Raw genomic sequence first — 24,219 nt, 5'->3', positions numbered from 1 at the left:
GCACTGCATCCTGTTTTTTCTACTATGAAGGCACCCTAGAGGGCACTTTATCACATTTTGTTGTACACTGGGCCTTTGTACAAGGCACCTTATCATGTTTTATCTACCATAGGGCCATTGAAGAGGGCACTTTTGTGGCATGTTTTTTTTTCAAGTACAGGGCCAATGGTGAATGTGAGAACAGTCTTTTAGTGTCAAATACATCATTCTGCAGTGAAGCTTAAACATCACAGTGCAGTAAATAGAAGAACAACATATTTCTTGGTGGAAGGAGGCTTTAAGGAAACAGTACAACACCAGCTGTAACCTCAACGCATTGCTCCTGGTTGACACATGAACAATCATAGCGATGCATGCATGTGTGCCTCCAGCTGGCAACAACAATTTATAACTGTGTTTCATCACCACCCGAGACAAAAAGCAGCATTGATAAAAATCTGTTGTCTAAAGATTTTTTCAAATAGCATCAGAGAAGAGAAGTAGATAAAATGCTGGTCCCTTCAAAACTGCTAAAATCTTTGACAGCCTGACAGACATGAAATGTAAATGATTAAGATGGAACAGCAGGTGCTTCAGACAGGAAGGAAACCTGACTGCTCACTTATTCATAATTATAATTTTGTAATTAGTTTGCTTCTGTACTGGGGCAGCATTAAAGGGTAACTCCACCAGTTTACACATTAAACTGTGTTTGCAGGTCTTGGGGAGCACTACTGTATGTAAAGTAGTATTAAGTCTTTTGTGGATCCAGAGGAAGCTTTGAGGAATCTGATAAATTGCCTTCAGTGATGTCAAGCAGCCCTCTTCTACTCCTATAACACTGTTGGACTCATTATGGACAAATTATCAAAATCGATACAGCAGGACCAATCACATAGTTCTTTTATACCACACATTCTTCTTCCAAAACCTGCCGCCCACCCACATTGGAGTTGGCACTGGCGTGGTTAACATTCAAAGCTGACTTGCCAAAAGGTGACATAGAGTATGCTATGTGTCTGTCTGTTAACATTTTTCTGAAAAAATAGGATGTGTTTTGTAAAAACATTAGCCTTCCTACACTGGTCTCTTTTATTGTGGGACCATAGCTTGCCAACTTGGCTTGACATGACTTTTAATTAGGATTCAAACCTGAAGTGTTAACAGTGTCCTCTTGAACATTCATGACATACACCATCAGTGTATGTACCATTTTGCTACAGTGGAGTTGAGTTCAACGTTGTACAATACTTCGGTGGTGCATTTCTTCTGTATTTCCTGATGCTCTGTTTAACATCGTTGACTGCACTCTTTGGCTCGTTACACTCAGAGATGCATTAGAGCCAGAATTAATGCGACTGTCACAGCTTTAACAACATCATTAGGCTAATAAAAATGCAGCCAATGTACAATTGAGGACAATGTGCTATAGTCCTGCTATAGTGCTACCAACTTTTAGAACTGTCCACAGTCATTAATGAAGGAGTTATTGTAGTGACCTACATGCTAATGAATTGCTCAGTGAGGACCAGGGGGGACAATGTGTCAACCTTCGTTATGAACTTGTTAGAGTGGTGTATGTGCTGCAGTGAAGCATGACACAGCAAAATGCAAAGTATTGTCTGTCCAGCAGTATTGTTACTTATATAACAACTGATCAGCCAAAGAACACCTCTGTCGTCTTTGGCAGGACAGTGTGTATCCACATCATATTTTGAGCACGATATTGATTGACAATATGCACAGAGAAAGAAATTAATACCAGAGCCATAGAGGAATAAGCAGGAGCCTCACATCAACACACCGCATTGCTCTCCATCTTTACCAGTAGGGGGCAGCAGAGTACTTCCAGAGATCCAAGGTTTCCTGAGCAAATCTTCTCTAAAAATGCTCCCAACAGCTGTTCTTACCAAATGATGTGTACTCAGTGACCTCTGCAGGGGAGCGACATCACATTTTGAGGGGTTTAATTTCAGAATCAAAACAGACTTTTCAGTTTTGAGGCCAAAAAAAGACTGGCTTTAATGAATCTTTTTTTAGCACAAAGCAGCCCAATACAGTCCATGAGAGACAGGCAGAACAATGATGTCATACTCTTCAGGATGGTACAAAGGAGTGTGCATGTAAAGCAAGCTTAAATTTAATAGTGCTGAGTGAGCAAAATGTAAAGTTGGAGTTGCTGCATGTGCAATACATCCACTCCCCTCAGCTCAGAAGCATTAAGATAGCCTGAGGTAAGAGATGCAGATTACTGCCAGAGGTTGATGGGTTGAATCCCAGAATTGACAAGAAGAGCTGCTCTGAATTCAAGGCGGTCAGTGTCAGGAAGAACTGCCCTTTCTTCTCTCAGTCTCTGCTTCATTTCACATGCATATATACTGTATAATGGAGGGATCACACATTCGATATTTGTACTTTTATCTTCAGATTTTGTTACTATCACCACAGGAGAAATTATAATTCAATAAGTGATGCAATGGCTCACCTGTGCTGGACACTCCTACGACATTGCTAGGTTCGCTGATCATGTCATCCATGACAGCCATGACACGGAACTCATACCATGCCTCCTATTGGAAGAGGGGAACAGAGAGATCAACATTCAGAAGGTAAATCATTCACACCTCGTGTCACATTCAGGGACATTCCACCAGTTTTACACACAAAGATCAGTTTCAACTAAACACATGCCACCCAACCAATGAAAAGAGTTGTATGACTTCTGTGACCCTAGGGGGGGGCTTTCTAAAAATACAATAATATCATTATCCTGATGCCACACTGATCTCATCAGGGTTAGCTAGGGGTTGGACAGACATGAGCATTTAGCAGTCAGGGAGTTGGAGAGTAGAGTCCAATGTTTTAGAGATTGACCTATACCAGGGCAATGCAGGACACCTGCTGCTTTGATCTTTACAATCCTTTTTACAATCTGTCTCTCACATTATTATTATTATTTATTTTAATAGACATTTAAAACAAATATTAAAACAATTTAATCTGCAAACCCTAGGTTTGATGATTTTTTTAATGATATACATTAATTTTCACTTGTGTTTTTCATCAGAATGATGTAATTAATAGCTTTATGCGGATTGTCAAATTGCTTTGAATTTGCTCAGTGTTTTTTCCCCAAATGTCTTGCTCCATATCACACCTACATGCCAGTGTCAGGAAATAAAGTGTCTAAAAGCTGTTTTTTGTAGGTATTTCTAATGGTATTTTGGAGTTTGCGACTTCCTCGAAAGCCATTAAAAGTGTTGGTGACTCATTCAGCACTTGGGGGTGTAATTATTAATTATATGCCAATAAAGGCTTTCTTTATATATGACGTTGCCATGGATGTATAGAGTGTTGCTCAGGACTGAACCTCATGAAAAAAATACTGTTTATAAGTTCATAAAAAAACAAACTTTATAAGTGATTTGGAACTGGGCCATGTTTTATGGTGAATAATTGCTGGTTTTCCCTCTGCTGCTTTAGGGCTGCTCTGCCTTGAGCAACTCTGGACAGATATCTTTATTCGTTGCTTAAGTAATTGCAAACAAAAGTACTGATAACCAGTTGGATTAACTTCTATGATTTATGGAGGTCCTGGTTGGCAGATACTGGTAGCTTTTTTGTTCAAGTAAGCGCTAACTTCTACTAAACGTAATGTTGGTTGCCGTTAGCTGGTAAGGTTGGTAAACAGTCCTATTTGCTGAGTCAGGCTGTGATGCCAGGAGCCAAATCTGGCAAGAAGACAACCTCAGCACTGTATTTACTGTCATTAAACTGGCCTCCATCTTCTCGGAGACTGTGTTATTTCTCGGCTGACCATGTTCGCTGGAGCTGCCGGCCCAGTGAGAGGTGGTAAGGGGGTGGTTTCTGCCTATTTTTACGAGGAACACACAACTATGCCGAAGCAAATAACAGTCCATTAGCTGTTTCAGGGGCATTTTAGAAGCCGAGTGTGTAGAATTATCTATCTATCGGCAGATATGTAATCTATTGTTCATAATTATGTTTTTATTAGTATATACTCACCTGAAGGTAAGAAATTAACCACTCTGCTATCGTTACCTTATCATGAGACTTTTATATCTTTATGGTAAATTCCACCATGTTGCACCATCATGTTTCTACAGTAGCCCAGAACAGACAGACATAACACTGAGTTCAGCGACTGCTTTTGGGGTGGTTGAAGAGAGGGGTGTTCAGTTGGTCAGTGCCACTAAATTTAACACGATGGTCCTTTAAAATTAATATCATATAATAGTCATATCATGAGGGTCTGGTGATGAAAACTATATGTATAAGGAGGAACGGTAATATATAGTACAAACATAGCAAGAACCTCAAGACGATAACAAATGAATGATTGAAAGACAGCTTTTACATTTTCCTTGGTGCTGGTTGTATTCTGCTATCAACAGCTGTAGAACTGGCAGAGATTCACCCAGTGTCTTGCTCAAGGACACGTCAGCAGGGTGCATACCTATTTTGCAGTGCTTTTGGCATAACACTCTGAAACCATCTGATTAAAACTGTATGCTGTGGACTGTGCTGTCAGCTCAGTTGATTGCTACACCACAGGGCTGGGCGATATATCCTATACATCACATTATAACATATTACTCCAAGTCAAACTACCTCAGCAGGTGCAGTAAGAAATTTGCAGGGAAAACTTATACAAACTAGGTGCATTGTGTGAGGTGAGAGAGCTGGAGAGATTTGTGTGTGGGCGTTTGTTTGATTTGTGTGCACTGTATTTGATTACATTTTTCAGTGGTGTTCTGTAAAGCCAGTTGCAGAACAGCAGAAACGAGGCCTGTGTGTGTTCTGTTAGATGCAACGTATAAGAAAGAGTAAAAACAAAAGCTACTGCACAGTAAAACCCACAGAGATGGTCAGAGAGTGGGCATCAGTCAGTGTGTGCACACCTGCACCATTACTATGACGACCAAGGTGGCAACGCATTATTATACATACATTACATACTTGTTATTTAGATCATGATTTGCAGTCTGCAGTTGTAAATAGCCTCAGTTGCTGCAGAAAACATTCATAGTGAAAAGTTCATCAAACATGTATTTCATCATTTAGTAGATTGTATGCAATCTGACTGCATCTGAGGCTTCTGAATGAATAAGCTAAAACAGGGGTAAACCTTGTTAAAAGCATATTATGTAACATTTTCACATATCTTCAGACAAGAGACAAGACAAGACCTTTGGTTGTGTACTTACATTAACTCAAATGTTTCCAACAATGTTGAAACCCAGAGAAAACTGTTATGCTATTCAAGTTAACTGCATTTACTTTGGTCACCTGACGCTTTAACTGGCAGGAAAACACAGACGATACATTAGAAAGATGAAGGAATTTGGCAAATGTGACTAAATGTAACATGAATGAAATTTGAATACTTTGCATCATCATGAACACTTCTGCCCGAGTCACCGTGAGATACATTTTAATTGCCACTAGAGACAGTAACATTAAAGATAACAATACAACAATATACAAAAATTTTATTACAGACTTTTGATTGTAATGTCCTGATTGAATAAAAGTGTTGTCCATTGTGAAACAGAGCAGACCTTACTGTCACTTCTTCTTCTACTGTTCTTTTGTTCTCAATACAAACAGACACAGTTACAGACTAGCTATTTTAGCAACCAAAGAGCCAGACATTTTCCTCCGGAGTTGAGGGATTCCAAAAGCAGAGCTAAAAGAGTGAATATTGGACCAACACCCCGAATGATGAGGGTTCTCAGTAATAAATAAAAAAAGAATATTATTATATAAGCAGCTGTTTGCTATTAAGCTCGCCATATCAACTTAAAGGGTGATAATATGTCAACGTTGAGTTCCCAACTTGTTTCTGCTGCCCCTGCTGGCCAAAAATAAATTAAATCATTGCAGGTTTAAACTTTACAAAATAACTTGAATCTTCATACTCGAGATAGCAATGTGCAATTGCTGAATATCCATCAAACTACTGTATTATGATGACCAATGTCAATCAATTTACTCAGATTTTCAGCACCAATTATTTCAGACACAGAGTACAGACAAGGATAACACCTAGGCAATAAAATACTGGAATTTGCCTTCAGCTCTTTTCAACCAGCCCTTCATCCAAATATGAAAAAGGTGGTTGACTATGACTATGACTTGAAAATGCAGTGTAGCATCACCTTTCCATTAATTAAAAAGTAAGAAAAACATGACAGTCTCACACATTTGACAGTAACCTCAGGTAATAATTTCTCGCTGCCTGATACTGTATACAGTAGTTTGAATCTAAATCTTGATCTAGATCTAGATCTCTCCTACAGTACCTCAAAGTGGAGTTTAAATTTTCTCTGCAAATTGACAGGTGTGTTTAACCCTCCACTATGCCCCAGATATCTCTTTGTCTTGGAACTGGCAGATGCAGGTCTTCCGTGATACTGTTTTAATTCCTGTTGCTTACCTGGATGAGGTCTCGGGCGAGCAGCTCCGTCTCCCCTGCAGGAATGCTGTCGTCCAAGACCTCCCATCGTTCCCCCAGGCGAAACTCCATGACATAATGCTGGATAGGTGCTGTGTGATTGGCAGGCGGGATCCAGGTGAGCAGGACTCCTTGCTGCGTGCGATTGGCTGTGAGGCACCGTGGTGGGGTAAGCAGCACCAATGGTTCAGGGGTACTTATAGGAAATACTGGAAGAGCACATTAGGGGTTGAGAATGTGTGTGAGTAATATATTCAACAGTTTCACCAGTATGATAGATAAAAGTATCACGCCCCGCCCCTTTTGGGGTGAAAGCAGACCCTCTAATTTGACTGGTGGTAAATGCAAATTCTGAGTTCTTTGCCATTGAAAAGGATACAATAAGTATAGCTTTATTGACTTTTAGATATTAGGATCCCAAACCATATGGCTAGTCAGCCATCATATTGTGTTGTTGCTGATCTACAACTGGCATCAGTGTATAAAAAAATGTAAAGAAATGGGGGAAAGTGAACTTACCTGACATCCACAACTACCTTATTGATGTCCAGGTAATGTATTTCTGTTGTTTACATTTTTGTGTCATTAAGACACTTTATTTTGTCTTTTAAAATCCATCCAGTGTTACGTTACTTTAAACCAATTCCACTGCTGTGGGGAAGCAGAATGGCTGTCTCTCTTTAGATCTTTGTTTGTGTTTATTACACGACCTTTAACAAGCTGAAAGGAGAAAGCCTGTTGGTTTTAAGTCCACTTAACATAACTTTTTTCTGTTTATAAGCTATAACAGGGCCATATTTTTTTAGGGCCATAGTTTCACCCACACAAAGACTCTTTTCTAATTCACTTTCGATCAGCCACGATGGGCACTCAGGTCTTTTACCCAGTATTGCATTAACTAACCTGTTATGAAGTGTTTAACCACGGAAGAACACTTATTGACTGGCAAGCTCCCACAATTTACCATCTCCTCCTCTCTGTAGACGGCCTGAAGCCACAGATCTCTTCTATAACTGTCCTTTGGGGAAGTTAGGAAAAGTGTATACGGTGGTGTTTTTTTATTGTTTGATGAGCATAATGCAACACTGCAGCTTTTTAGGCATGGTGCTCTTTGCTTTTTTCAATTTGGCACTGGCAATTTCACAGTGTTTGTCTTCACCCAAATGAGGGTGTGGTCATTCTGGCAAAAAGAAAAAGGGACATACAGTATGCCTGCTCTCATCTATACCAGTGAATCAGTCCCCCTTACACTTTGACACTGACATGTATCTTAACTAGACTGTCACTAGATGCAAAATCTCATCTCCAACATACTAATACATTTACTTGTGTCTTTCCTATTTCTCTATTTCTTGGTCCTTGCATTCTGTAACATTATCTCATAAAAATTTCATCTTTGCTAGCTCATATTCCAGCCACAGCTATCCTGACAGTCCATATGGCCAGTGCAATGCTGTCCAATCCCCTCGTTTTCCTGGTTGCATCCGTGTGCTAAAGTTTATTGGCACTGAACTCACTCTGCATTCACACCACACACACAGTTTTCATCTGACCACCTGGGCTCATGGTTTGGTTGAAAGATTTTCAAGTCCTTGCTATTGTCCTGGTTCACAAAATTAAGTGGGTGTTCCCATCAAAAAATATAAATGGTTAACTGTAGATGGTATCTAGCCTATTATCTACTACTGTTTTATTTTACCTCACTACAGAGGACAATGCCCTAATAGATATGTCAGGATATCTAACTTGGAAATGAATGGAGAATGGCTTTGTTAAAAATGACAACAAGCAGCCCCTGTCTGCATGCTTCTTTGATTCTACTCCTCAGCTGACACAGAAGGTGATGAAGCATGAATATAGTTATATAGTAACAGTACGTCACTTATCTATGACAGCTTCAATTCTAATTAATAAATGTCACTGTAGTCAACCAAAGTCCAGTTTAAGCTTTTTTGTAGTAGTTTTTACAGTTGTTCTGATAATATGTTGATTCTGGTAAAAACTGAGTTGTCTTGTTAAATGTTACATTTCCATACACATATGATACAACATAACAGGGCGTTGTCAACAGTACCTTAACAAGCTGTAGAAAATAGGAGGTTTAGCTGGCGACTGTTGATTTCACCACCAATTATGACAACTGTTGGCAGTAAATGTACTTTGCTATAGTTAATTGACAACAATGTTGTATTTTGGAACATCAACAAGGGAATCTTGGCTGCTGTGTGTTTGATAGATTCTTTCTCTAAACACTGGTGTGTGAGAGAGTTTGGTGGAAGAAAGAATACTCTGGGCTAAGTGTGGGCTGCTGGCAATTAAAGACCAACAGAGTGTCAACGCTTTCGTAGTCTGTAGAAGATCGAAGTAATCACCTTACATTCATGTCAGAAAGGTAGCAAGCAGGGAGCTCAGCAGTTGTCATGTCAATGGTTACCAATCAGTAAAAAGGCACTTTTTAATCCCCTGATTATATATGAATGAGCAAGTTTGTATACCATCTTAATAAATATCTTCATAAATGACAGCTTAACTGTTTTAAGTTCAAGTTTGCTGCTGACTGGTTAAACCATTAAGAACCCAAGGAGGCTGTCTACTTCCTGTAGTTGGGGTGTTGTGTTATACTGATATTGATTATCATATCTAAACATGAAATATTGATATCATGTACTGATATAGACATCAACTCCTCATACTTTATTATTATTGTTTGGCCTTTTTCTTGTCTTTATTTCAGGTAGTACAGGTGAAGATAGACAGGAAACAGGATGAGAAAGAGGAGGGATGACATGCAGCAAAGGGCCACAGGTCAGATTTGAAACCTGGCTCCACTGTGGCAAGGACGAGCCTCTGTACATGGGCAGCATGCCCTACTAACTGACCAGGGCGCCCAAACATGTCAGACTTTATTTACAGCACAGACCTGTCTAAAATCATTGCTCTACCACTATGGTGCTAAGGTTATTCAAAAATGTTATTTCACGAACTGGCCTACTTTTATATTTACTAGTGCATTGCCCGTAGGAAGTATGTATTCCTTAGAAAAGTGGGAGGTTAAGTAGCTTTTTCAAGGCTGTGTTTGAAGGTGGAACGTCAGGGATATAATTTGCAGTTTTTGATTATTTTTGATTATACCATTATATTTCACCGTAAAAACTATTTACCTTGCCTTGTTTGGTGTCGTTATTTTCAGCACAACCTCACATGTGTGACTGTATAGTTATTTCTTTCCATTTTGACATACTGTATTAACACAATGGACCTAAAATCACAAAAAAACTCAAATCTGAGTTGGAAAAAGTTCAATTTTTTACTGTGAAAACCACAAATATGTTTAACAAACCATTTTTATTACTTATAATGCAAATATAAATTGCTGTTTGCTAAATTTGTGCATGAGTTTTTGAAATTTACAAAATTATATTAACTATTTACATTTAAATGCAGGCAGTGCCTCAGGGCTCTCTCAGCTCCTCCCTGCCTGCTCAACATTCAGCAGTCTCCTCATCGTTTTGACTTACAACACACTCGTTTAGTCTCATTAATCCACAGCAGTCAGTTTGGATGCACAGAACGGGACCGAACCGCTGGCAAAAACCCGGTCCAGCTTGCGCCGCTGCAGGTATAAATCCGCTTGTTTCTTAAGGTCGTGGAAGTGAGCTCTGCAGTGATTGGCTCTGGTGCGCACGTGGCTATGGTGTGCAGTGACTGGCTCTGGTGCGCACGTGACTATGGTGGCTACAGTTGACGATGCTAGCGGAATTGGTAAATATAAATAAAAATAATTCATTAACGGTATCATTGTAGTCCAAACAAATGCGACGTCGCACACCCTTAAACCATGCAGCAGCCATGTTGAAATTCTCAGGTCAGTCTAATCCTGATCCGCAGAGATATTTGAGGAACACACACACAGACAAACAGACAGACAGAGATTCCTTGCTTTTATAGAGAGATATTTACCTCAACGCTTTACATAGCTGTCCAACCTTGTTCTTCCTTGTTCAGTGACACATTATTCATATGGAATTGCTAAAGATTTATGTAAATGAATCATAAAGAATCAGAAAAATACTTAGATATGAAAAAGACGCAGATATATTGGGGCGACCGTGGCTCAGGTGGTAGAGCGGGTCGGCCTATGTTCGGAGGGTCGGCGGTTCAATCTGCATCATGATCGTTGTGTCCTTGGGCAAGACACTTCACCCACCTTGCCTCGTGTGAATGTGTATGACTGCTGTATGTTTGACGTGGTGGTCGGAGGGGCCGTAGGCGCTGAATGGCAGCCACCCTTCGTCAGTCTGCCCCAGGGCAGCTGTGGCTACTGTCGTAGTTTACCACCACCAGTATGACTGTGTGTGAATGAATGAATGCCAGCGACTTTGGGTCATTGAAAAGCGTTATATAAATAAAATGAATAATAATAATAATATAGCAGTGTTTCTGAATGATTTCTGTTCCAAGTACCAGGCTTTCCGCTCATTTCAGTTGCATGCCTCCCTTTGTTCCAGTCAAGCAGCACTGACCATACTCACCTAGTGTGTTCACAGTGACAACCTCGCTGAAGGGGCCTGTGCCAAGCTTGTTTTGAGCCAGAACGCTGAACTGGTATGTTGTCTCTGGCTCCAAGCTGGGCACCACCATCCAGTCATGGCCTCCAGGCACGGGTATGGAAAGCCAGTCATGTGGACCTAAATGCTCCCTCTTCAGCCTGCACAGGAGTCAGGATGAGAGGTGAGTGGACAGACAGAAAGATTTGAAAAAAGATCATGCGAGTGCCCCCCCTTTTTGTTTTTGATTCATGTTGATGGTACAAAAAAAGTTAAAGTTTAAGACACAATCTAAGGTTAAATCTATTTTAAATCTTTTTTTTCAGCATCAATATCGTCACACAGGTCAGCAGATTACAATATAACATAATTAATCATTTTTGACATCTTTCACAACACTTGATGGTAAAAGCCCATGCTGCGCTCAGCTTTGCAGTTTGCTGTTTGCCAATGCCACACATTCAGCGTTGACCACACCTTCACCAAATAAGCCAAAAAAAAAAAAAAATTATACATACAGCTGCAACACTCCTGCTGTAAATATAAACATTACTAATGAAATCCTGGCAACTTTGGCTTTAACCTATGAGTTAACAGTTTGACTGTTAGAACACATTGGATAGACAAATGTTGGACAGACAAACAATCATTGTGTATTGTCTATTCAGATACAATGAGTGTGTCAATGCAATCATTTAGTGATATTCACTGTATTGTATTACTGTACAATACAGCAACAGTGTTTATACTGTATGTACCACACAATTTCTTCCTATCTCTGAATGAAAACATTTTTTTTTAAAGAAACAAAAATACATACATTTTTGTAAAATGAGGCCAACATATACAACTATTTTGTTGGCTGTTTGTATCGTTTTGGTGTAAAGAATCCAATTTGAAAAGAGAACATGGATTTGTATGCAGTGTTTAATTTTTTGAGTTTTGATCTCAGTTTTGTGTTTAGAGTTTTGAGAAATTGAGCTATAGTTTCAGTAAAATATGTTTAAAGGACTGGGAAAAAAACAGTGAGAAAATGTTGTGCCACAGCTTACCATTAATGTCCTGTAAAATATTAGGAATAATGCCCTGGAGTATTTTAGACAATATTTTTTTAAAAATCAATACAATGGACAGGATTTAGAAAGCTACTCCACATCCACAGCATGAACAAAACGCAGACATTTAAAAGCACTTTTAAACCAATAGCAGCACTTTGGAGGCACAAACCATCTGAGATGGATGCATGCCAAGGCTGCTCTGCTCACACCACTCACTGATGTTTTCTGTCATTGTATCATTAATTAAAGCTGCTGTCTGATTTTTTTTATTTTTATATATATATATATATATATATATATATATATATATATATATATATATATATATATATATATATATATATGCTGCTCTGCAGGCCCCTCACTGTTTTAATAAAGCATGATGAGTTATAATAAAACAAAAAGTTGGGCTGTTTATAGTTGTACCTAAGGATTGGTTCAACAGTAATATTGTTTTCTTAAAAATATATTTTCTGCAGGATGGTGTTTAATGCTGTAAATAGTCTCCTTTCCTGCTATGAAACAATCCATAACACCCTTGAGATCAGAGCTGGTCACACACAACAGGAAATGCAACACAGAGCCAAGCAGGTTAGTTTCTCGTGAACTGTGTCCATTGTTTCCAGTGCTTATACTACTGACTTACAGTGTATCAAAACTGATGAGTAATGATTTAAATATGTAAGGATGATTATTCATCACTTTGTGTGGAGTGGCCTATACTATTGTGCTGTACAACCATACCTAATTAAGCACCTCATATACCGTAATATTAAGTTTGGATATGAGCAGCACAGCAGAATGTTGAAGCTCTTTTTCTTTTTTCATTTTAATGTTTGCATGTGCTCATGCAGTGGTGCTGCATGTTAAGAAGCTTCAAGTAGCCATAAGTAACTTTCATATTTTCGTTGACCATGGCTTTTTTTGGCTTATGTAGGTAATTTAGAGGTATTAGTTTTAAATTGAAACCGTTCCATAACCAGTTAGAAGCTCCTCATGGTAGTTTTAAGTTCAGAAGAGAGCTTGAGCTTGACTGTTAAGAGTAAAACCCAACTGTAGTCGATACTTTAATTCACTAACAGGGTCACTTAGATGCATGACAATGATATTACCTTAATTGTGTCGCCTACATGTGAAATAAAACAGATAACAACAAAGAAAGCAGCATTTCTGCTAAAAGAAGGAACAAATGTAATGCCACAGTTAAAGAACCAGCTGAACAAAGAAATGTACACAGTCTGCAAGACACTGCAACACTTGCATGTATTGAAAATGTTTTGCATGATTATTTACTGGATTAGCTGCAGCATAAAACTTTGATTTTTTATATAAAAGTTCAGTTAATTCAATTCTGTCCACCGTCAGAAGAGTACGGGGAGGCCAGTCTATATGGGCACAGTAGCAGTGGATCTGTTAACTTGTTGTCTGAGAGAGAAAGCATAGCCTGACCCTGTGTTTCGATACTGCAGAAAATGAGAATTGAAACCGTTATATATCAATATTCAGAATGGGTATGGGCTTTTTGTTGAGCCATTTTGCTTACACACCTATCAGCCACAATGCAGATGGCTTGTTTGTAGACCTGGATTTTTCTACACTTGATGTAGAAACACCTACACCTATAATATACAATATATTCTACACATTTTTCACATATTAACAAGTGAACAAAACTACAGTATTATTAAGATTACACTGTGCTGTGCACATGGCTAAAACCCCAAGAAATTAAATAAAGGAGACATTAAACTCAGGCCTTTTACACAGTCAAGCAGCGGCAAAGCAGCAGCAGCAGCAGCAGCAGGACAGACAACTTTGGGTCATGTTCAGTTTAGTTGCAACTGTTTTTATCCGTTCCTCCATTAATACCAAGATTAGAGATGAAAACGCACTCACACTGGATCTCCATGCATTTCCATCGCTACGTTTTCACAACTGTTCTGAACACAACCCTGGAAAAGACATTTTTTAGAACAACAGAGGAAGTATCGGAAGAAGAAAAAAGCAGGAAGCAAAGCATGCAGGAATGACTCACACATGGCCGTACCAGACTGAGAATGTCTGTGGGAAGCCTCCGTCATAGGCCGCCTCCCAGGACACGTTGGCCCAGGTGGAGGATGCCGCCACATGGACACTGGTGGGGGCGTGGGGGCTTGTGCCTGCAGGGAGAGAGGCAGTGAGAAAGGTGTTGTTAAAAGGGCACATGAGTCACTGTGTAGACTTGCTGTGATACAGTACATTCATTTCACCTGTCCAATATATTTAGTGTGAGCTGGACCCGCTAATGTGTTTTAAACAGCCAGCAACCCAATAAAAAACAACAATGACTGAAAAAACAGAAAAGCAAGAAACCTTTTAGGCTACGTGAATAATTTAATCTTGAAAAATGGAGCCCAATATAATTTTTTTGTGTAGGTGTTACCTGCCAAACACAATTAATTAATGTAAGTAAAAGTAAAAGTGCTCAGAACCATTTTTCTTCCAAAATTCTTAATGTGCAGTTTTCCTCATTGCCAGTTATACTGTCTTGAAGTCAAAGCAACAGGAAACCATCGGGAGCTAGTTCAATCCGTGCTCTTATTTGACTGGCTCATATCTAAAGAGAAAGTGCAGTGCTCAGCAAGGACCAAGACGGACAACAGGGCAGTGAGGACATTTAACAGAGGCTTTCTGTCACATTCTGTCACAATTCTGTTTTGGATATTTTGTGTTTTGGTGTTTGCTTTCTGTTTCGCCTGCAGAGGTGCACTGAGAGCCTGGACTGAGCTTTCCGTTCACCAGAGCTGCTGACACAGACGCACCTGCAGCAGGTTGGTGGTCTTCTGCTCTTCACGCTACGTACTGCATGATTATTTAGTCACTAAGAACACGGTACATGGCTCCTGTTATATCGCCTTCTAGTGACATTACTTATGTTTTGGTGTTTTCTCCATGAGATCTAATATTTCTCTGTTCCACCTCCTGTGTTCACCAGCATTCCTGCTACCAGTGGCTCCACTTCCATCAACCCAGCTCTCCACAACTCTGCAGCCAACAGCCTTGCCCTGTGCTCACCGGAGTCTTTACTCGCTACGCTGGCGCCACCGTGAGCAGCCTCTCCTCCTCCTTCCAGCAGACTCGGTCTGAGTCTCTCCCCACCTTCACCTGCAGTTACCTTGTGAAGTCTTTTGGGTCTAACTCTCTACAATAAAGCATAAACACTTACAAATATTTCAGCATTTTATTATTAATGCTAGAACAAGATCATGTTTTACTCTTGCAGCGTGGTGTCTGAACTGTGAAGAGTAGACAGGTGCCACAGTAAAACCAAGAGCACTACCAATCCTGTCGCCTGTGTTACTACACAGGTAAGCATCTGTTCCAAACAGGTTTCCTCTTGGAGCCTCAACTTTGTTAATCAAGAAAAAACATCACTGAGCAGCGCCGCTAATTGGCGATTCGGCAACAGCTGATAACATCTGTCCCAAAACGACTGAAAAGTGGAAAAGCTTGAATGGCAGAGCTTGGTAAACCATCAGTTACTACATGGGTCAAAGGGAAGCTGATGGAATTGAGGCTGATCAGCCACAACATAAACCTGGATTGTTGAATTGGTCATTTGCAGTAGAGAGGGTGGTGCTACATTCAGGGCTGAAGTGGGATGTCGGTGTTTTAAAGTGGTCTCAGACTTTTTGACCAACTGTGTTTTTGATTAATTATAGTATTGTATTTGTTAATTCTTCTCATGATAGCGCTGCCTAAGTTCCACACTTCTCTTGCTTACATAAATGCCAGAACCCGAAGTTTCCCAGCACAACATTACACTGTAACAACACGATCAATTACTTGCTTCACCTCTCAGTCCTTTCAATATTGTAGCTGATTGGTGTATGTATTAATGTAGGTTTCTATATTTGCACGTATGTGTTCGTGTACATGTCGGGTACCTATGACTTGGACGTGCGTGCTGGCAGTGATGCTCGTGGCAACGTTGGTGGCGACACACTCCCACTCCCCGTGGTCCTCCTTTGTGAGTGACTTGAACTGTAAGCTGCCTCGAGGCAGAACATTGTGCTTGCTTTTACTGGGCTTCCCTACCTGCAGTCCAGCCAGCCATGAAGACAGTCAGCCAATGAGAGAGAGGCAGAGAGAGGCACACCATTGGTTGGGACATGCAATTCAAACTTCACAGCTTTTCAAAGACTAACAGGCCACACATACAGTATGGACAGTTTACCAGCTCTCATCTACAACAGTAATATTACTTTTGGCATCTGACATCAAATCACACAGAATGATGAATTATGATTTTTTATAAGTGGGAGACAAAAACAATAGCTAATCACACACAACAGTCAATGGGCATGATTAAACATGCCTAACAATTAAACAAACAATTGAGAGAATCTAATATGTTCCCTTGATTACATATTTTATAGGCATCATTAAAATGTGATTAAAATCACTAAAATGACACACAGTTGTTGGAGTAATGAAGAATCTGAGCACCCACTACAGACATAGGATTTAGAGATGAAGATTTCTCAATGGAAAACATTTAACAACATGAGGTAATGAATAAATCACAGCCTTACACAGAAAACGTGGCAGCTAAATTACACACAGGGGTGTGTCTTACCTTCCTCCATGTGATGTTGGGAAAGGGGTCTCCGTCCGCCTCACAGGGGATGACAAGTTCTCTCCCAGCCTCCTGCCGATACTCCCCTCCAGGAACCACTGAGAATTTGGGTGGGTCCTGCAGAGTGTGAAAACAGCCATGAGCTGCTGAGGCTTCCTGGATGCCTCAGCAGCTGTTGTGCTATTTTGGGCTAATTTAAATGCACAGTGAGTGTGGGAGTACCTTTAGCACCAGGGGAGCGGGAGGGGACCATCCCATGGAACCCAGGGCATTGTAAGGCATGCAGGAATAGGTGCCGAGAGAGTCCTCTGTCACCTCTGCAACACGGATGCTCCCGTCTTCCATTTGGCTCCAACCAGGGTACTGTGGATGGACGTCATGGATTGTTCGTCGGAAAAAGTAATGTTTTGCTATAAACCGACAATATCAAATGGTTCCTATCAGGAACCTAGGGTAACTGAATCTTTTCACCCAAATGAATGACAAAGAAACAGGCTGAAAAACAACAGAATGAGGTGTAAAAGAAATGACGCAGTCGTTTCCACCCTGAGGTAAAGTGAGCGGAACCGAAGCTGCACACCAGCTCACCTTATCTATCCGGAGAGGGAGGCCATCTTTCTTCCACTTAACCAGAGTTACAGGGGGGTTGGCATCTACAGGACAGCGGATGAAGCCTGGCAGACTAATGGCCACGTAGATGACTGATGGCATATTTACCACGCGGGCAGGATCTGATGAAAAACACGGAGAGAGAAAACTGAGTGTTGAAACATTTCATGGTAGCCCAGTAAACCTGTTGCCTGGTGATTGTGATAGCTGTGTAGAGAAGACTGCAAACTCACAGTCTCTTTGAAGTGGTCTCCTTTTAAATGATAAATTACACTACACTATCATACTGTGCTTAAAACGGCCCCAATTTCTCCCAGAATGGTATAATAAGAAGGTTTTCTGCAATATTCTGTGGGTTTTAAAAACAGGGAGAGCATGTAATAAAATAAACTTTTTTTGCTTGTAATGTCTTGATCAAAGTAAGTACCTAAAACTGGTGCAGCAGGACGGAGCTATTAAAACAGTAATCTGAAGTGCATCTTGAGCAGTCCAACACCTGCCTGCTCAGAACAGGTCATACTTGGTGAAAAGCTAATCCCCCCGAAACATTCAGTCAGTATTTATTCACCGCCATTCTGTTGGAAAGTCACGTGAAGTGTAGTAGTCCGCAAAACATACAAAAAATGGTGCAGATTCTTCTGAACAAATTCGGTAGAGGGGTCGCTTTAAAACGCAAAAAACAGCCCCATAGCCCCAACATCCTGAGTAATACAAGTCCCCGGAAGCCTAGAGCTCCAAAGTTCATTTTAAAAAGGTTTTATTTACACCCTCGATGTGCGCTCGAGCTTGCGCACCCACCTTGGATGAGCGTGCACTAACACTTTTAGCTTTACAACTACAGTGATGATAACAGCATATAAAAAGGGGGGAAATAATGTCTTTTCAAATGAATGTACTATCTTGTGGGCTTCCAGAGACTTGGATTACTCTGGAACTGTATGGAGCCATTTTTTTATCTTGTGTTCTTTGTTTGTCATTTTAAAAGTCCCAAGCTACTTCAGTTGTTTCTGAGAATGCTGCAAGACTGATTTTGTTGTGTTTTACCCGACTTGACATCGGCATGTGGGTGAGTAGACAATTCAGAATTTTAATTTTTGGAGGAACCACCTCTCTAAACACATACCGTAGTCGCTTTTAATGTAGCACCCAAGGACCACAAGGGTTTTATGCAACTATTATGTCCATGTATGTTTTTTTTTTTTTTTTTTTTTTTTTTACAAAATCAGTGTGTCCCCACATAGAGAGTTATGCTATTTACTACTCCATGATGGTCCATCACTTAAACATGTTTGTTACTGTATATCCTGTTGTTTTCATACCATGAAAAGTACATTTAGTTATAGACAATACATAAAACAACTTGATTACATCACACTAAACCTGACCTGCCTCTTCTCCATCATTCCAATCAGATCAGCTCTGATATGTTTCATTACTATATTGGCTCCCCAGTAATGGCTACCCTTTATATGTTTTCACCAACATCTTATAAGTCTTAAATAAGTGGGATCTGATATCATCTGGCTATTCCCTTAGGGCAAGAAGAAAAGGAAGTCCATCTGGTGGAAAAGGGGGGCAAAGAGCAGGGAAGGGAAGGGAGAAGGGGTTCTCAAAGTTCTCCTTCCTAAATCCTGATTCTGAGGAGGGGAGAGAGCAGCATGGTGCTTAAATGAGGTCAAGGAGGAGAGCTTCAAAGTAGGCATAGGGTGATAAGAAGGAGAAATGGTGTGAGGGAGAGGAAGAGGAGGAGGAGGAGGGGTGGGCGCTATCAGCAGAGCAATGGAGGAAGGGCGAGCAAGGCTGAGCCCAAGCGTGGGAATGAGAACAGGTGAGAGAGAGAGAGAGAGAGAGATGTGACTGGATGACGTAAGGTAGAGAGGAGCTGGTGGAGGAGAGAGAAGGATGAGGCGGTGTGAGTGAGAACACAATCAGGCTGGGAAAAGACAGCGAAAGGCAATCACCTGGCATCACAAAGGGGGGATGAGACGAGATGAGAGCGTGAGACAGTGAATGAGTGAGCGAATGAGTGCGTGACATGATGTGGTAGTTGGATTGACCTACAGGGAGAGATCGATTGACCGCACTGTTGCTAGAACAACTTTGTACTACAACCAATGCCCTCCGAAGTCCTAACCGCCAGCCCGGCGGCGCTGTGCCACAAAAAGCCCAGAGGAGAGCCACCAGCACCACAGACAAGAATATCAGCCAACTTTCTAAATATAGCCCTCAGACAGCGCTATCGCTCACAACACGCTGGTTCCCACTGCAAAATGCTTTAGGGAAGTTATTCACTGGCAGGCTTTTCAGGGAGAAAGACAGAGGGAGGACAGACAGAAAGGAGACTGTGGGAGAGAGATTTAAACAGAATGAGGCAGAGGAGAGAGAAAGGACATGAAACAAATGGAGAAGAGCGAATGTCGAGGATTGAGAGAAAGAGATAAGTGGGAAGAGGGAACAAAAGGAACAGATGAGAATAAGAGGAAAGAAAAGGATAGAAAGACAGAGAGACAGACAGAGAGAGAGAGAGAGAGAGAGAGAGCCCTCTGCAGTCTGACAGAGAAAAGTCCCTGGTCTTAAAGCGATGATGTAATCCCCCCTCTCACTTCTCCCTCCCTCTCACAACTGGTGTTGCCTGCCTCTGCTCGTCACACATGCACACGCACGCTCATACAGACACACACACAAACACACACACACCACAATCTAATGTACAGCCATCAAAGGAGGCAGGAGCGCGAGGGAATGCAAAATGTCTGTTGCCTTGACTACTGCCAGTGGCCGGTCGCCGCAGCTAAAATCTCAGAACTCGTCCTGCCTCCGCCTGTCTGCTCCGAAAGAGAGCCAGATGCTTCTGCGAAGTGACAAATTCACCAGGCGTCGTCTTCCTAGAGCTCCGAGTGACTGATGGACCCAGTGAGTGTTTTACGGGAGGAGAGAATAGGGAGGCGGCAACCCATGATGAAGACAGAGGGAGGGAGAGATGTGTTGGTGTGCATATGAATATATATACATAAATGGGTGCAAATGAGAAATGAGGCGAGAGAGAGAAGGGAGAGGCAGGGGAGAGGGAGGAGGCAGGAGGGAGAAAGTAAACATATGCAAAATAGAAAAGTGTATTTGAGAAAGCAAATGGGTGTTTGGTGGGATTAGGTGTTTGGCTGGGAGGTGGAACAGTGTTAGCCCGGGGACTAGTGGAGTGTCCAAATCGATTCCACAGTGCAGAGGATGGAAGGGACTGAGTGCATTTTCCACCTAAATAAGATGGTTTCTGGACATGCAGCTCTACAGCAGAGTCAGATTTGACACTCCTGCTACAGACCGGAAACTTCCATAAGCCTTTGTTTAGCACTGGGGTCCCTTCTAAACATAGTACACAAATAGGGATTAGTCATCTCACACATCATACTGCTGAGCTACTACTCCATTACAGCTGCAATTTGTCAGGACAGTCATGCAGTGATGTAGAGAGCACATGTACCAAAACAGCACATTAGTAAGTGTTAAATGTTAGAGTATGTCTCACTTTCTTCAGCAGAAGCCTCTCAGTTTTTTTCGCAGTTATTATTGGAGCTGTCATAGTTTATTTTGAAGTCTAACTATTTAATATTTGATGGAAGTTTTGTATACGACTCCAGTGGCCAGGCTTGGGAGGCTGCACCAAATCATGCTAATGTTCTCTCCGGAGTGCCGAACACTTAAACACTTGTTAATTAAGATACAAATCGTTTTCTCAAAATACATTTTCAGCCAAATTCTAAAGGCCAATCCATAAAAGAAAGTGTTTTGATGTATTAATTTGCTCATCTCGCAGAACAGATACATGATTTTATCAAATGTATTAATCCACTCCGGCTCTGAGACGTGTCATGACACAGTTTGTTTTTTCTTCTGGTGTGCTTATTGAAGCATCATCACCACAGGAGGCTGATAAATGACACAAATCGGTTCCATCAATTGCGGCAAGTCGTCCAGGTACTGAAGCAGCAAGGCAGCCCCAGACTATCACACCACCACCACTATGTTTGACTGTCAGTATGATGTTCTTTTTCTGAAATGCTGTGGTAGTTTTGTGCCAGATGTAATGGGATGCACACCTTCCAAAGGGTTCCACTTTTGTCCTGTCAGTCCACAGAATGGTTTCCCAAAAGTCTTGGGGATCATCAAGATGTTTTATGGTAAGTGTGAGACAGGCCTTTGTGTTCTTTTTGGTCAGCAGTGGTTTTCGCCTTTGAACTCTCCCAAAAATGTCATTTTCACCCAGTCTTCTTCATATTGTTGAGTCACTCAAGTGAGGCCTGCAGTGCATTAGATGTTGTTCAGTCTTCTTTTGCGACCTCCTGAATGAGTTGTCAGTGTGCTCTTGGAGTAATTTTGGTTGGCTGGCCACTCCTGGGAAGGTTCACCACTGTTCCATGTTTTCTCCATTTGTGGATAATGGCTCTCCCTGGGGTTCGCTGGAGTCCCAAAGCTTTAGAAAAGCCTTTGTAACCCTTTTCAGACTGATAGATCTGCTTCTCATCTGTTCTTGAATTTATTTAGATCGGGGCATGATGTGTTGCTTTTTGAGATATTTCAGCTTACTTCATGTTATCAGAGAGGTTGTATTTAAGTGATTTCATGATTCCACAGGTCTGGCAGTAATCAGGCCTGGGTGGAGCTAGTGAAATTGGACTCAGCTTTCCAAAACATGTGGTAAATCACAATTAATTCATGATTTAACAAGGGAGGCCAATTACTTTTTCACATAGGGTCAGGTTGGTTTGGATAGCTTTTTCTGAGGTTATTTTTGTTTTATATTAAAATTTCTTAGATGATCTGAAACATTTAAGTGTGACAAAAAAGCACAAACAAAAGAAATCTGTAAGGGGGCAAATAGTCTTTTCACAGCACTATATATTAACATGCATTTTTACAACTGCAATGATATTTGTGTATCTAATTACAAAACCGATGAGGTCATAAAGCACCCGCAACACTTGTAGTCTATAGAACAACTTTATTATCAAACTGCCGCATTTCAAGCCTAAAAGCAATGGTCTGATTACAAAATTGTTTAACGCGCTTCAAGTGTTGCTGGAGCTTTTTGACCTTTTCAGACTTTTCCATCTACATGCACCTTGAAAGCAGGTGAAGTTGTGCCAGAAACACAAACTCTCCAATGACAACACAACATAGCAGCATAAATAGTATGTTAATATCGATGGTCTTAGTAGGTCAGTATTGTCCAAAAAAAAGTGATACTTCTAAAAAGTAAAGATCTTGTTTAAAAAATATGACTTAAGTAAAAGTGAAAGTCACTCATAGAATTGAGTGAAAGTCTGAAGGTATCTCATAGCAAATGTACTTAAAGTGACTTCAAGAAACTTTCAGTTTTTGTGAATTCTAGCGGCCACTTTTAACAAAAGCGGTTCAACACCAGGGCACATAAGATTCTGATAAAAGTTGATCAAAAACCATATCCACACAGAGATAAAGCAGAACAAACTTGGGGGTTAACATTACCTAAACATTTGGTCTGATTGTTGTTTTATTTAGTTATTAATATTTCACGTTACAGAGAAATTGCACAAGTTTTGTTCTTCTGTTTCTCTATGTTCTTGCGCTGAAGAGCACCTCTGTCTCTTCATGCTTTGCCACGTGTCTTTGCTTTAACTTTCAGCCCATTGGAATTATGTATTAACAGTACAGTGCTGAGGTGGCCTTGGCTTTGACCCAAACCAATGGGCATAAAGAGGAACCCACACAGGACAGAAGTTTATCACATAACAACAAAAGAAAACTGTAGGAAAAAAAACAGGACACTCACATTGCACTGTTAGGTAGGCAGAGGCAGTCGGTGGACGGCCCAGGCTGTTGCTAGGAGCACAGGTGTATTTCCCAGCATCCTCTGGCTTGACCTGGGCAATGATGAGGGAACCGTCGATAAGAATACTGACTCTGCGCTTCAGGTCACTGTTAGAATGAAGAGAAGGGAAACATTACAAACCAGTCAGCTCAGCCTGTTTTAACTGATATCGTGTCATCTGGATGAAATCAGTGTGCAGAAAATGTCACATCTCGAAACAACACTCATATGTACCAAACGTGAATGAATCTTCTGCACTGAGGCTGAAAATGTATAGACAGATGCACATGTGTACTGTCACTGAAGAACGATGCAAGCCTTCTATGGAGATGACGACAGTACATTTGCCCAGTGCCACATTTTCTTGCCATTTGTGCTCATATCCCAGTTGAAGTGCAGCTCTGACTTTCATATAAATGATGTTCTGCGCACAGCTTGATTCATGATTCACAGCAGAATGATTGGTTGCGGAGGAACTGTAGGTCTACAGGCTTCTGAGGTAGCTGGGACACACAGGGAAATTTATTTCTCCTGTGTTTTAGATATTGCCCTAAAGCACAAAAATAATTAAAACATACTAGTGTGAGTTGATGGATTTATTGATACCTCTACCAATGATAACTTGACCAGACAGAGCAGAGGTTTTAAGATTTTTTTTAAAAGCTCTACATCCAGATTGAAGGCTTTGTGTTAGAACAGAAGAAGGGGATCACAGAGCTCTTGGTTCATGCTTGACTTAGTGTCATGCACAGTGCCTTCAGATTTTTCAGCAGCACATTCATACTCCACAAATCCTTCCTTCTCATCCAAAAGGTACTATTGTGAGATCTGGGGTGTGTATGTGGTGTGTGTGCATGTAATGTATGTGTGTGGGTCTCTGAGAATTACGCTCAAGTATAGGTTAAAAAAGAGTGAGGGTTTTAGTTTGTGGCTTCTGTTGATTGGTTCATTTTGACTAATGACATCGAGTCAGTGGCATAGAACAACATTTTTAGGATGTACTGACCTGGTGCACTATATCAAAACATAAGAGCTTTACCAAACAATGCGTACTTCAGCAACTTTGTATTGTACCACACACACAC

General features: G+C 40.8%; 1 protein-coding gene across 4 annotated transcripts in view; it reads right to left on the bottom strand.

Annotated features, from left to right (window-relative positions):
* igsf9bb (immunoglobulin superfamily, member 9Bb) overlaps positions 1–24,219 on the bottom strand; it is a 157,507-nt gene that overhangs the window by 33,547 nt on the left and 99,741 nt on the right. For 3 of the 4 annotated variants that reach the window (XM_030437838.1, XM_030437840.1, XM_030437841.1), the window contains exons 7-15: positions 23,096–23,241; positions 17,269–17,411; positions 16,903–17,043; positions 16,681–16,797; positions 15,989–16,139; positions 14,098–14,221; positions 10,990–11,165; positions 6,440–6,666; positions 2,465–2,549 (exon numbers count right to left, since the gene is read on the bottom strand). In XM_030437838.1, coding sequence (XP_030293698.1) covers positions 2,465–2,549; positions 6,440–6,666; positions 10,990–11,165; positions 14,098–14,221; positions 15,989–16,139; positions 16,681–16,797; positions 16,903–17,043; positions 17,269–17,411; positions 23,096–23,241 — 1,310 coding nt within the window. The remainder of the gene's footprint in view (positions 1–2,464; positions 2,550–6,439; positions 6,667–10,989; positions 11,166–14,097; positions 14,222–15,988; positions 16,140–16,680; positions 16,798–16,902; positions 17,044–17,268; positions 17,412–23,095; positions 23,242–24,219) is intronic. The other variant, XM_030437839.1, reaches the window with a different exon arrangement.

This window comes from Sparus aurata, chromosome 13 (genome assembly GCF_900880675.1).
Source record: "Sparus aurata chromosome 13, fSpaAur1.1, whole genome shotgun sequence".
NCBI classification, from domain to species: domain Eukaryota; kingdom Metazoa; phylum Chordata; class Actinopteri; order Spariformes; family Sparidae; genus Sparus; species Sparus aurata.
Note: the sequence above shows the minus strand (reverse complement) of the source record. Positions and strands in the feature narration are given on the sequence as shown.